Source organism: Microplitis demolitor, chromosome 6, assembly GCF_026212275.2.
Source record: "Microplitis demolitor isolate Queensland-Clemson2020A chromosome 6, iyMicDemo2.1a, whole genome shotgun sequence".
NCBI classification, from domain to species: Eukaryota; Metazoa; Arthropoda; class Insecta; order Hymenoptera; family Braconidae; genus Microplitis; species Microplitis demolitor.
The window spans coordinates 8,664,786-8,678,326 of record NC_068550.1 but is presented as its reverse complement, the minus strand read 5'-3'; the positions used below and the strand labels follow the sequence as shown (position 1 = coordinate 8,678,326).

The following is a 13,541-nucleotide window of genomic DNA, read 5'->3' as shown; positions in this document are numbered from 1 at the left end:
AATTATTCTACATGAGAATCTTTTTCAGATCGGTTGAGTTTTTTTTTCAAGTCTCAGGTCTCGAATGCTGGTCTTTGAGTTTATAGTCACGCGTTTTATTAATTGGGCTGCTGAGTCGCAGTAGGAATATGTTATTAAGTTGTTTTTATTAATGAGCTATTAATTTTCATCACAGGAATTTAAAAAATATTTAATTTTATTTTAGTATTTAAGTTCATTTTTAGTACCGTGTACTCATAATAATTTATTATATCTCTCTACTTTACAAAAATTTCCCTCATCATTATTTGATATTTTAAAAAATATTATTACAGCTTTTTTATAAACTTAAATTTAAAAAATTAATTTTTAAAAGTTCCATACCGGAAATTTAAACCAATTGCGTCAGATTATTATTGAAAGTACACATTTTATTATTAACCAACTTCTAAAACAATAAAATAAACATACTTATATCAATATAATTATTTATTAAACTGATAAATTTTTAATTTAACGATACAATAACTTCTTGCAAGTGGATTACTACCCCAGTTATCCAAATAAACTTAACTAATTAATCAACTTAAGTATATGAATACTTATAATTTATGAAAATATTAACTTGAAGCGAATAATTTTAAACGCAAAAATTTTTTTCTCAGTAATCTCAAGTCATAACCTAAAATAAAATAATTAAAACCCTCGTAATTAAAATGGACTATAACATTAATTAGTAGTTAAATAAATAAAATAAAATTTAATAATTATAGTTCCAAAAGAGCAGCGAGCACGCCCTTTTCAGTGTATCAGTAGTCGACGTATTTACACAATTGACCCAATGCTTCGACGTCGTATCAAAACTTGAGTGTCCTGATCCTGAAATATGGAAGAGATATATGAAGAGATTTGCTAAGACTATTGTTAAAGTACTAATGTCATATTCGGATATTGTCAAGAGAGAATTCCCAGGTCATCTTAAGGACGAAAGAATTGTAAGCAACATAATAATTAAAAATAATTAATTAATTAAAAATTAAATGCATTTAATTTTCTTAATTTAAAGGCCTGTATATTAATGAACAACATTCAACAATTGCGAGTACAACTAGAGAAAATGTTTGAATCAATGGGCGGTGACAAGTTAGAAAATGATGCGGCAAATATTCTTAATGAGTTACAGCAACAATTAAATGGTGCTCTTGATGAGCTCGCGATGTTATTCGCCAAGAGTTTAGAACCGAGAATAACTGTTTCCGTCCGAGAACTCGGGGATCTTCTGTTGGCGATAAAAGGAGGCGGGCAAGTTAATTTGACGCAGCCGGCACAGCGCAATGCGGTTGCTGTCGAGGCTGATGATGTTCTAACACCGCTAATGGATCTACTGGACGGTAGTCTAACACTTTACGCTCAATCTTGTGAAAAAACTGTACTCAAGCGATTACTTAAAGAATTGTGGAAAATTGTTATGAGGATTCTTGAAAAAACTGTTGTCTTGCCACCTATGACTGACAAAAGTGTAAGTTTTTATTTATTTCATTATTTACGTACATTTGAAAGATACTTTTTGGATTGATTCAAAATAATTATTAAAGCTAACACCCATGTTAGTAATGAACTTGTTATTTTAATTTATGATAAAAAATAAATTATAAATTAATAAATAATAAGTTAATAAATAAATCTTATAAAAAATAATCGTAAAATAAATGTACTTGTACCGAATACATATAAAAAAGTTTAATTTTTCAAAAAAAATATGAATTTTAATAAATAAAATTCAAAATTTATCATCGGAAATTTTAAAGTTGTAAAAAAAAATATTTTTTTTGTAGGGCTTTAAATTATGTACAAAAATGTATCTTGTGTTATTTTGGAAAATTAAATAATTACTTAGATATTTTTGTTTAAAATTTCCTGAATTCTATGATACCGTTAAGGGTTAAATTAGTATTTAAATTTAAATAATAATATTTTTATAAAATATATAATAAATATGTGATATCATTTGGATATGTTATGTAATACTTTTAATGTTGAACATCCAAATAATTTTCTTAAAATAAAAAAAAATTTTGTAGATGATGTTCAAGAATTTGACCGACAATGCGAAGAATCTTGCGGCAAATGCCAAGATCGAAGATATGTCTCGAATATTCAAAAATCACATGGCTGGAAAACCAGACGTCAAGAATGCTTTGAGTGGAGTAATGGTAACTCTCGAGAATCTTTCCATACAAAACTTATAATAGCTTTTTTATTAAAGCTTACACTTGGAAAGTCCAATAAAAAAAAACTTTTACATTTTCAGGACATATCAAAAGAAGTAGAAAAGAACTTGTCGCCGAAGCAATGCGCCGTTTTGGACGTCGCACTGGACACAATAAAGCAGTACTTCCATGCGGGAGGTAACGGCCTGAAGAAAAACTTTTTGGAAAAATCGGCTGAGCTACAGAGCCTCAGATACGCTCTCAGTTTATACACGCAGACAACGGACACACTTATCAAAACATTCGTCACAACTCAACAAAACCAGAGTAAGTATTCTCTATTTTAAATTTAAAAATACTAAAACTAGAAAATAAAATAAAGATGTTGACAAATACTTAAACCCCCGGTTGAGATTTATCATGAATGTTGTGTAAAACGCGTAAATAATTATCGCGTATAAAAAACAGTGCCTCTGAATGATGCAACAGCCCTACGTCAACGTCAACGTTCCATGAGCAGTGATAGGGGTGATGATGGTGATGATGAAGGAATGGAAGGCTTAGAAGAGCCCCTTCGTCAAAGTAAACCGCCGTCTCTTAGACATGAAACTCGACAAGGTACCAGAGACAACAATCTGCTGAAAAAAAAAAAAAAAAAAAAAAAAAAAAAAAAAAAAAAACATTGAGACCTTTTTATATCTGACTAGATTTATATTATTTTATTATTGCACACCTCAAATACTTACTCAGCTTACATCTACACAATAAAAAATATTGTGTATCTGTGTTAAAAACGTCCGTGTTAAATTTTTTTGGTTCATTATTTTGTATCAAATCAACACAATTCTTTATGTTCCTTTGAAATTTTTTATCAATTTACTATTCGACACTTTGAAAGTTTTACCTAGTATAAAAATTGATACTATCAACATTTATTAAGTGTTACTTTAAAATCAACCCAAAAAAAGCGTTGAAGTGACAGTTGAATTGTGTTAAAAAAAATGTCTTCCTTCAATTCACGCGGGAAGCGCCATTAAGTACTAGTTCTGTTTGGCTGGTTATTATTTTTGTGACATTAATTTTATTTATTTTCAATTGGACATCAAAAATTAAGTTGACAAAATTCATGATTCGTATAGTTTAAAAAAAAATTGCATATACTACTTTTTTACTTTTCTACATAAGTTTATTATTTATAGTTTTATATTTATAGATAATTGATATTATAATTATTAGTTCATTTATTTTTTAAACGTTCTATTTTTTAGTTTGTATTTTAAATTAATCGTATATTTCATTATTCATTTATATAACTACATTAAAATTTATTTGGTATGTTTATAGTAATCCGCTTATTTATTTTTATATATTTCTATATATATACATAGTATTTTATTTTAGAAAATTAATTTTAATATCGTTTTTTATATGAATTAATTTTGTGTTTTCGATTATTCATTTATGACTTGTGTCTAAATAGATTTTTAAAAATTCAGAAGTTTACTTCACAGTATTTTCCGAAACAGTCAAAGATTAATGACGGCGATAGTACAATAATATCGGGATGAATATAAGTCTGTAATGTTAGCAATTTATACAATAAAACTAAACCTATACCACGAGTTTGAGGTGTGCATTTTCATATTTTTTTTTTTTTTTTATTTTACATTATATCAATTGAGACGTTTAGGTTTTTTTTTATTCACGTAACGAATTAATTGAATAATTAATGGATTATTTACTTATTATTAGAAACTTCAAACATATGAATAAAGCATGAGTAATTAAATAAAAAATGTCTCAATTGTTAATCATCGCCGCTGAAGCTGTAAATGCTGTTGTTACTGCTAGAGAAATGGAAAAAAAGCTTCGCCGCCAAAGCAAATCATTAATCATACGACTTTAAATCGATAAAAGTATTTTTTCATACGGAAACGTACAATAATAATGAAATATTACTTGTAGGTTATCTGAACTAGAAGTAGCGGTAGTGTGTAAGATAAATTACTTTTAGGTTATAGATTATTTGTGGCTATATAATTATTCATATATACATATTACATATAATGATTACTGAGGTGTGATTATTTTTTCAGACACACTAGACGGTGGATCGGTGGGTGTATTAAGTCTCCAGGTGGATCTATTTACTCATCCTGGTACTGGAGAACAGAAAATCACCGTCAAAGGTCTTAAAAATAATTTAATTATTTATTTTTTTTGGTTTATTACAATCAAATTATTGGTTAAGATATAGATCAGGGCTCCACATTTTTTCAAAGATTTAAAATTTTAATAACCGTAAATTTTTAAATGAAATGAATTCATTTAATCCGTTAAATTTTACGGTGGATTACTGTAAGGAATCAAAATTGAAACTAAAAGCTTAAATCTTGTACCCTCGGATTAAAAAATAATGTCGATAAATTTTAGTATTTTCAATTTTACATGATAAATAGTTATAAATTTATAAATAATATAATAATTTATTGCTGTACGATAAACGGTGACGTTTGAAAGTTCAATCTAAAATTTGCTAAAATTAATAATAAACTGAACAATTGCAACTGAATGTTGCATTGTGCGTTGACAATTTAAAATTTTAAAATGGAATATAATAAAAATTGAAAAAAACCTACTCAAAAATATTAACAAATCGCATTAATTACGAATTTTAATGATGTTGACTTCATAGGCAATGCATTTTGTTATCTAATAATTAAAAAAAGTATCATCAATCCGCCGCTACATGCTGATGGAATTTATCCAGCGCTATGTAATATATTAGATCGTTGCTTATTGAATATCTGCGGAGTCCTACTTTTATATAATTACCAAATTATCAACTTATTAGTCAATAATGTATGCACTAATATTAATTATTATTAATAGTAATCGACGCAAGCGATTTGAAGTGGACTGAAGCGTCATTCAAACCATTCGTTGAAGTTAATTTAATAGGACCTAATTTAGCCGAAAAGAAGCGAAAACACGCTACTAAATCAAAGAGTGGTCTGTCACCAAAATTCCAGGAGACTTTCGACTTGTAAGTTGTAACTTAACTCAATAAATAAGTTAACTAATTGATTAATTAATCAACTAATTATTAAAAATAAATTACAGTATGATTGGAAACGATCAGCAGCTGCTTGATTACCTAGAGCTCCATGTCTGCGTAAAAGACTACTGCTTTTTCGCCCGCGACAATCGTCTAGTCGGTGTGGCCATAATCCAATTAAAGGACATCGCTGAAGAAGCTTCACGTCCTTACAAACTATCACTAGGTAAAAGAATACAAATGGACGAAACCGGTTGGACGATACTCCGAATTCTGTCGCAGCGAAACAATGACGAGGTTGCCAAGGAATTTGTTAAACTGAAAAGCGACATCCGGCAGGAAAACCCACTACCCAATCCCACTTGAATAAATATTAATAAATAGAATTAACTAAATACCAAGTTCTTGAGCTTTGAAAGAGCTCCAGATCCATAACCTGCAACCCAGATAAGGTTATAAAGCTTCGAGCTACAAAAATAACAACAACAATAATAATAATATTAATAATCATAACAACAGAAAGATTATTTAGACTTGAAGACATATAAAGTCTTTGCAGAACTGAATAAATTTCGATCGCACAATCATAAAATCAATAAAATGGCGTCGTTTGGATTTATTAAGATGGCGATCACATCGATTAATTATTTAAAAAAAAAAACCTAAAAGACTACGCAATAAATTCGGTGTATACCGAATTAAAAAAAAAAATAATAATAAATAATAACCTTAAATGTTATAAAAAAAAAAAAAAAAAAAAAAAAAAAAACAAACGTTCGATCGTAATTAAATATATGAACATAAATAATAAATGAGAACGGGATTACGACTGTAGATATAATTGCGAATTGTTGGATAATTTTTTTCTAATCAATTAAAAAAAAAAATAGATAAATGTTTTAAATAAACATTTGCGCACGACCAAATAAGGCGCGTCCTGACGTCATTCATGACGTGCCGATAGATTTATAATAGGCCCCGTTAACTTCTTAACCTCGAGACAGAGAATTCTCCTTCAAGACACCGAGTACTGAATTTAAAAAAAAAAATTAAATTAAAATTTGTGTGAGGTTTAAGATTTAACAACTCGAATGTATTTAAATAAAATAGATTTAATCGTTGGCTCTCTTTTTTTCCATCGTTTTTAATCCAAGACTAAATTCGACATGAGATAAATATTATAAATCATCTTATAAGTTTCTACAATGTAGTTAACGTCTAGATAATTATTATTATAAATAATAAATATTAAATATTCGCCAAGCTTATTCAGATGCTGATAATTAGAACAACTGAATGAGTTATTTATTAATCGAGATATTTATTATTGATAATTAACTATTATATTAATATAAATAATATAGGAGCGATGTTTCGATACGAACGCAGTCTCGCTCATAATTAAAGTGTCTATTTTCTCTGCAGCCTAATAAAAAAATATATATTATTATCGTAATCTATCTTCAATGTAGCCGCCATTTTGTTAATGCCCAAAGCTGATTCGTTAATCGGCTAGTTAACAAACAATTGGCTAGATGGCGTCCTAACTGAGATCTGTAATAAATAGTTATAACTAAAAATACTTAAATAATTAAGGCAATCGCCTAGCAAAGCCCGATATTGTTATTTAAATTATTTTTCCTTCGCTTCTCTTGTAAGCTTAATAAAAAAAAAAAATATATATATATATATTTCGTATATTCTGTGATAATTACTCTTAAATAATATTAACACTACACGTATCACAATTCTATTTAAACAGATATGAAATATATATTAAAAGAAATAATATAAATAAATATCTAATTAATTGATTAGTAATTAAATACTTCCCGTGCCGCGAAAATAACACAAGGGAACATAATATACAAATAAACACTCCCTGCAAATTGGTTATATTTAATCTTATGTTTGAACGTGAGAGTAGTTTTGAGTCCCGAGTTCGAGTCCCCGAGCCGTAAAACGGCAGGAATTTGAATTAAAACAAAAAAAAATAGGATTGAACAGACTGTTGACCAAGTTTTAAATTTAAAAGTTTAATTATATTTAAATTTAAATTAACACAATTGTTGACAATACTTATCGCTTGAAATATGACATTAGAGTAAGAATGAGTTTTATTTAATCGTATAATTAGTAAAAAAAAAATTTAATTTAAAACTTCTTATAGAGAATGCTGTAACCGCCTGAGAAAAAATACTCAGATATGATCACATAATATCAGATATAAGTTCATATATAGTTATGTATAAACTGAAATGTGATCCGAAATGAACATATGTGATCGCGCATAGTCATATCTGATATCCTGTATGGTCACATATTAAGCTATAGTAGCTTCAAATATGATATCAATAATGACTCACCATAATGTCAGATATGATCACATATAATTAAAAAATATTGAAATACGTATGTGATCATATATAATCACGTAAGATCATATATATTCAAGGCTAATAATACATGAGTATACAAATTTCTAAACAATAGTTGATATTGTAATATTAACCATATATGAAAAGATATGATCATATATGATCACGTATAAAGACTTAGATTTGATTGTATACAATTATGACTATTTATGTATGATCAAACAGGACATTTTTCGAAATTTGATCATATCAGAGTATTCAGGCATAGTAATATATATGCTCATATATGACTGTATATGATTATATATGATCTTATTATACCTGTTTCCGAACATAGTCAAATCTGAGTATTCATACATGATAATGATAATATATGATCACATAAGGCTTTTCTCGAAATTCGATCAAACCTGAGTATTAATGTGTGATCATATATGAATATTTTTACTTAGGAGGTATTATTTTAAGCTAATATTTAAAATAATGTATACATACATCTATCCAAAAAATTGAAACAACAAAAAATTTTCAGAAATTTTGTAGCGATTTTTGGAAGAATGTATTTTCGTGAAAAATGGTCGAATCAAAAAACTAAAAATAGCAAATTGAAGCTTGAAAGCTCTCGTTTGAAGATCTTCTAAAAAAATTTTTTTGAGCCACAATTATTGTGTAATCATAAGAAATAACTTGAAACAAAAATTTTCTGAAATTTTTGGTTTTGTATTTTGGGGCTAAGAGCCCGGGAAAATTTTTTTTTAAAAAAATCAATGCATAGCTCAGTTAGGAAATTAATTTAGCTACAGTTTGCTCTTTTATTATCTCTGTACAACAATCTGTTGCTGAGATCTTGGTCTCCAAATGAGAATAGATTCTTTTGTCTTTGATAATCGATATCTCAGCAACTAATGGTTGTACAGTAATTTTGAGGGCAGCTGTAGAACCTCGAATAAATTCACCTCAAGTCTCATTTTCGATTTCAAAAAAAAAAACATTCTTTCATCCCTAATATCGATTTGAAAAAAATATAAAAAAATGACTTATTATGGTTTTTTAGTTAATCAACCGCTACTATAGAAATATTTGTGGAAAGGTTAATGTTGCCAGGTGATTTTACAGCTTAATGTATTCTCAAACGTTCTGTAAATTTTCAAAGCGATTCATTAAAACGTTTGTCTAGACCGATCAAAGTTTCACAAAACAATATAAGGAACAAGTTTCGTTCCTTTTATTGTGTAATCATCATCAAAATGAAAAAATTATTTTTTTTTTTACTCTACTTACATTTCTGCATTATTTATTCAGTAAAGGTAAGATAAAGAGAAAAAGAAATTTTTGGGCTTTTTTTCTACAAAATTTCACGAAAAATAGTCCTGAATTTATTTATTTATTTTGTTTACTTAACGTTTATTGATTAAGTAACCCAAAAATGTAAGAAAAGTAATAAAAAAAAAAAAACATTTTTTCATTTTGATGATGATTTACCAAATTAAAAAGACAAAGCTTGTTCCTATAGTGGTTTTGTGAAACTTTGGTCAATCGGTCCAGACAAACGTTTTAATGAATCGCTTTGAAAATTTATAGAACGTTTGAGAATACATTAAGCTGTAAAATCACCTGGCAACATTAATCTTTCCACCAATCTCTGTAAAGTAGCGGTTGACTAAGAAACCATAAAAAGTCATTTTTTTTGTATTTTTTTCAAATCTATATTAGGGATAAAATAAAATTCTTTTAAAATTAAAAATAATGAGGTTTGCGGTGAATTTATTTAAGTTTCTAAAGCTGCCCTCTCAATTACTGTGCGACCATTAGTTGAAGGCCGATATCTCAGCAACAAATTGTTTTACAGAGACAACAAAAAAAAAATTGTAGTTAAATAAATTTCCTAACCGAGATATGCATTCATTGAGACAAAAAAAAATTAAATTCAAGTAAACATGTTTACTTGACTCATAATACTAAAAATAAGAAAAAATTTACTACATCGAAGTATAATATTTCTTATCTTTATAACGATTGTTTAAATCTACTCATGAATTTCTACAGATAATGCATTTTTACTAAAATTAAAAAAATATTTTCTTGGTACGATTTAAGTAAACTAATGCTTAAATCAATAAATTTACTTGGAAATCCACACGTTTTTCTCTCAGTGTTGATTTTCTTTGAAAGAAAATTTTGCGGGTCTGTAGCCCCGAAAAACAAAATCAAAAAATTTAGAAAATTTATGTCTCGAGCTATTTCTTACAATTATGCAATAACCATGGCTACAAGATTTTTAAACTAGAGATTTCAAGCTTCAAATTATTTATTTTTTATTTTTTGATACGACCATTTTTCAAAGAAATACAGCCTTCCAAAAATTACTGAGAAAATTTATAAAATTTTCTTGTTCCTCTAATTTTTTGGATAAGTGTATATAATTGAAACACGCACACGTAACACAAATATATGTATATATCGCATACATTTCATAACATGCGGAATTGTCGAGATATGAATGATTACTAATATTTTTTTTAAATCTATTAATTAACTTTTGTCTTTCACGTTCACTTAATAAATTAATTAATTCATCCATTTATTAATAACTTTTATTATATTTTATAATTAATTTACCTATTAATTAAGTCCCGCGTGTATCGAAACATCGGACCGTAGGGAATTGAATGGCGATTACGTTATAATTTGAAAATAAAAAAAAAATATTAATAAAAACATAAATATTAAAAAAATGGTTAATCGACTGAATGTTAAATGTGTTATTAAATATTTTCATCTCATTAAAAATAACATGAGCTAGTTATCACACGCACCAAAGAAATAATTATAATAATAAATAATTAATATTATCGTTAATTAACAAGTAAGTGATAAGTGTAAATTTATTAATAACTTGGAATATCGTGGAATTTTTGAAATAAATAAAAATGACATATATAATAATGATTAAATAAATAAATAATAATATATCATTAATTTTTGATCACTGTGTTCCATATCAATAGGTATTCTATTAACGAGTTAAGTAATTTAATTTTCATTTTTTAATTAACGTTTGAAGTGTAACTCGTTAATGGAAATATCTAAAAGCCTCGAAATCCAAGTTTGGATTTAAAGAAAAATATATATGTATAATATACGTATATATATATATATATATATATAAAAATATATAAATTATAATCCTGGTTGTTATCAATGGAATTAAAATTTGTCCCGTTAATTGTACAATAAAATTTTTATTCCGAATATAAATATATAAATATAAATATAAATAAATATAAATATATGAGTGGTGAGATTTAAATCGAAGCTAGTGCTTATTTATTAATAAAAATTGTCTAGTTAATGAAAGTGCTGGCTGATTGAAATTTAACTGCTGTAAATTATATATATATATATATATATATATATATATATATATATATATATATATATATATATATATGTATATATATATGTAACATATACATGTTTAAGTATTTGCCACGTAATAACCTAATAAAAAGAAAATAATTAATCTGAATGTGATATAGAATTCTTATTGTTTATTGTTTTAGTTTGAATTGTGTAGTAATTTTTGTTCTGCGATTATACCGTTAATTTCATTACCTCATTCACATGTATACAGCTTTATATATTCCCATACTTATAGCTACACATCTATATTCAATATTTGTTTACAAAATCATTTTAATATAAAAAAAAACAGCAAAGGTAAGATTTGTAATAATGTCCATAAATTATTTAGATTTTTTTGGTCTCACCGTTTAAACTATTCATCCTCTAAACATAAAAAAAATTTATCGAAACCTAAACAAAATAATTATGTCTCAAAATTCGGTAATTTATTTTTCAGAAAATTTTTTTTCGTATCCAGACAGTCCTTTCCGATATTTATGTATCTACATGGTAGCATCTATATACAGAAGTACAAAGGCTAGTGTACAAAAATATCTATCTAAAATTTATTAATTAATTTTGATGATAAAATGTAGTTAAACAAGTAATTAAAACCTATGTTTATCAAATATTCTAGTTTTTATTAAGCCTGTAAAACTTGATTTATTTGTTAGACATGAAAACTGCATTACTCTTAGCTGCTTTGATTTTTATTTTATTAAATTTCTAAATTTTTTTTATTTACTTCAGGTTTCTCGGTCTTTGTAAGCTTATGTTGTCAATATGCCAAAAGAAATAAAAAATCTTTCGAGACGTAGAAAATACCAATTAGCGAGTAATATTTTAAATACACGTGAATTTGGCAATCAAATTTATGAGAACCAGCTTCATACTTCAAATGATTTAAAAACAGAACTACGTTTTTGGTTTTCCCAAAACAATCTGTCACAACGATCCACAAACAGCTTAATTGAAATTCTTAGGAATCATGGACACAGTGAAGAACTAAATAACGACATACGAAGCTTGATGAAAACACGATGACATGCTGCTGGAGAAATTATTCAAGCTAATGGTGATGCATATGTCCATTTTGGATTTTCTTCTGGATTAAAGCGCTCAATAGAAAAATATTTTATTGAAATACCTAATACGATTTCTATTCAAGTAAATTGTGACGGGATGTCATTTTTCAAATCATAAAAAAGTTTTGGCCTTTACTGGTGGCTATTGAAGCAACTTTCTATACGGAGTCGTTTATAGTCGGTTTTTATCATGGATTTTCTAAGCCCGAAGATGCGAGTTTTTATATTTCTCCATTCGTCGAAGACATGAAAGAGATTTTTAGCACTGGTATAATAATTTATGAAAAAAAAATTAATATTATTATTAGCGCTTTCATATGTGATGCTCCTGCAAGAGCTTTTTTAACACTCACAAAACATCATAGCGAATATTTCAGCTGTTCCAAATGTTGTCAGGAGGAAGAGTATGATGGTCGTGTTTACTTTCCTGAGCTGAATAGCGCTTTGCGAACCAACGAATCTTTTAAAAATATGAGCCAAGAATAACATCATCGAGGAGAATTTATTTTGCATGATCTAAATATTAGCATAGTAACACAGTTCACTTTGGATTACATGCACTTAGTTTGTTTGGGTGTACTATGGAGACTATATACTGTATATAATCTTCATAGGGTGTACTTGAACGTTTAGTGCAATTTTGGTTTTGAGGTCCACGGAAAGTGAGGTTATCTGATGACCAGTTGAGATTAATTGAAAAATTCACCGATATAAAGAGGTTTCTTCCATCAGAATTTTCGCGAGAACCAAGATTTTTTGACGCCCGTGAAAAATGAATCATACTTGGCCATGCATGGCCGTATATGGCTCATACATGGGCATACGAACTTTTTTAATACAGTCATACATGGCCATATACAGTCATACAAAACCATGCATGACCATACATGGTCTTGTATGGTTCATATATGACCATGTATGACTGTATTAAAAAAGTTGGTATGTCCATGTATGATTTAAATTTACCGCGCTCATGTACATACCTATGTACCATTAACCGATGGAAGTAATAAAAACCCCCTGTTCCTTGTCGAAATACTCCTACTTGGTTGCCAAATTTACAACTAAAAGTTGCCTGCATGGTTAATAAAAATACGTGTTTCAAAATTGTAAAGGTTGTAAATGGATAAATTAATACTAAATAAATTAGTTAATCTATAAGAAATATTTAGATGCTCACTGGTAAATCAATAACTATTCCTAATTACTAAATTAAAACCAAGTTGGTACAAGAAAAATTTTCGGTAATAAACAGAATGAGAACTCTTTTCTTTTCTTTTCTTTTTGTGATTTTATTTAATTTTGCTTTCCTTGTACATTTTTATATTGCAAATTTTTCTACTCTATAAGAGACGTTGTAAGTTCTCAATCAGCGTTCGGTCTCTTTTTACTACGATTCCTTGGGTTTTATTGCTGACTAAGTCGT

The 13,541-nt window shown here is 27.5% G+C and overlaps 1 protein-coding gene across 1 annotated transcript in view; it reads left to right on the top strand.

The window, feature by feature from the left end:
- LOC103570661 (uncharacterized) overlaps positions 1–5,910 on the top strand; it is a 63,222-nt gene extending 57,312 nt beyond the window's left edge. Inside the window, exons 14-21 of the mRNA XM_053739855.1 lie at positions 753–974; positions 1,046–1,498; positions 2,061–2,192; positions 2,291–2,516; positions 2,658–2,807; positions 4,286–4,378; positions 5,082–5,235; positions 5,313–5,910. Of these exons, the coding sequence (XP_053595830.1) occupies positions 753–974; positions 1,046–1,498; positions 2,061–2,192; positions 2,291–2,516; positions 2,658–2,807; positions 4,286–4,378; positions 5,082–5,235; positions 5,313–5,613 (1,731 nt within the window). The 3' untranslated portion in view covers positions 5,614–5,910. The remainder of the gene's footprint in view (positions 1–752; positions 975–1,045; positions 1,499–2,060; positions 2,193–2,290; positions 2,517–2,657; positions 2,808–4,285; positions 4,379–5,081; positions 5,236–5,312) is intronic.
- The last annotated feature ends 7,631 nt before the right edge of the window (positions 5,911–13,541 follow it).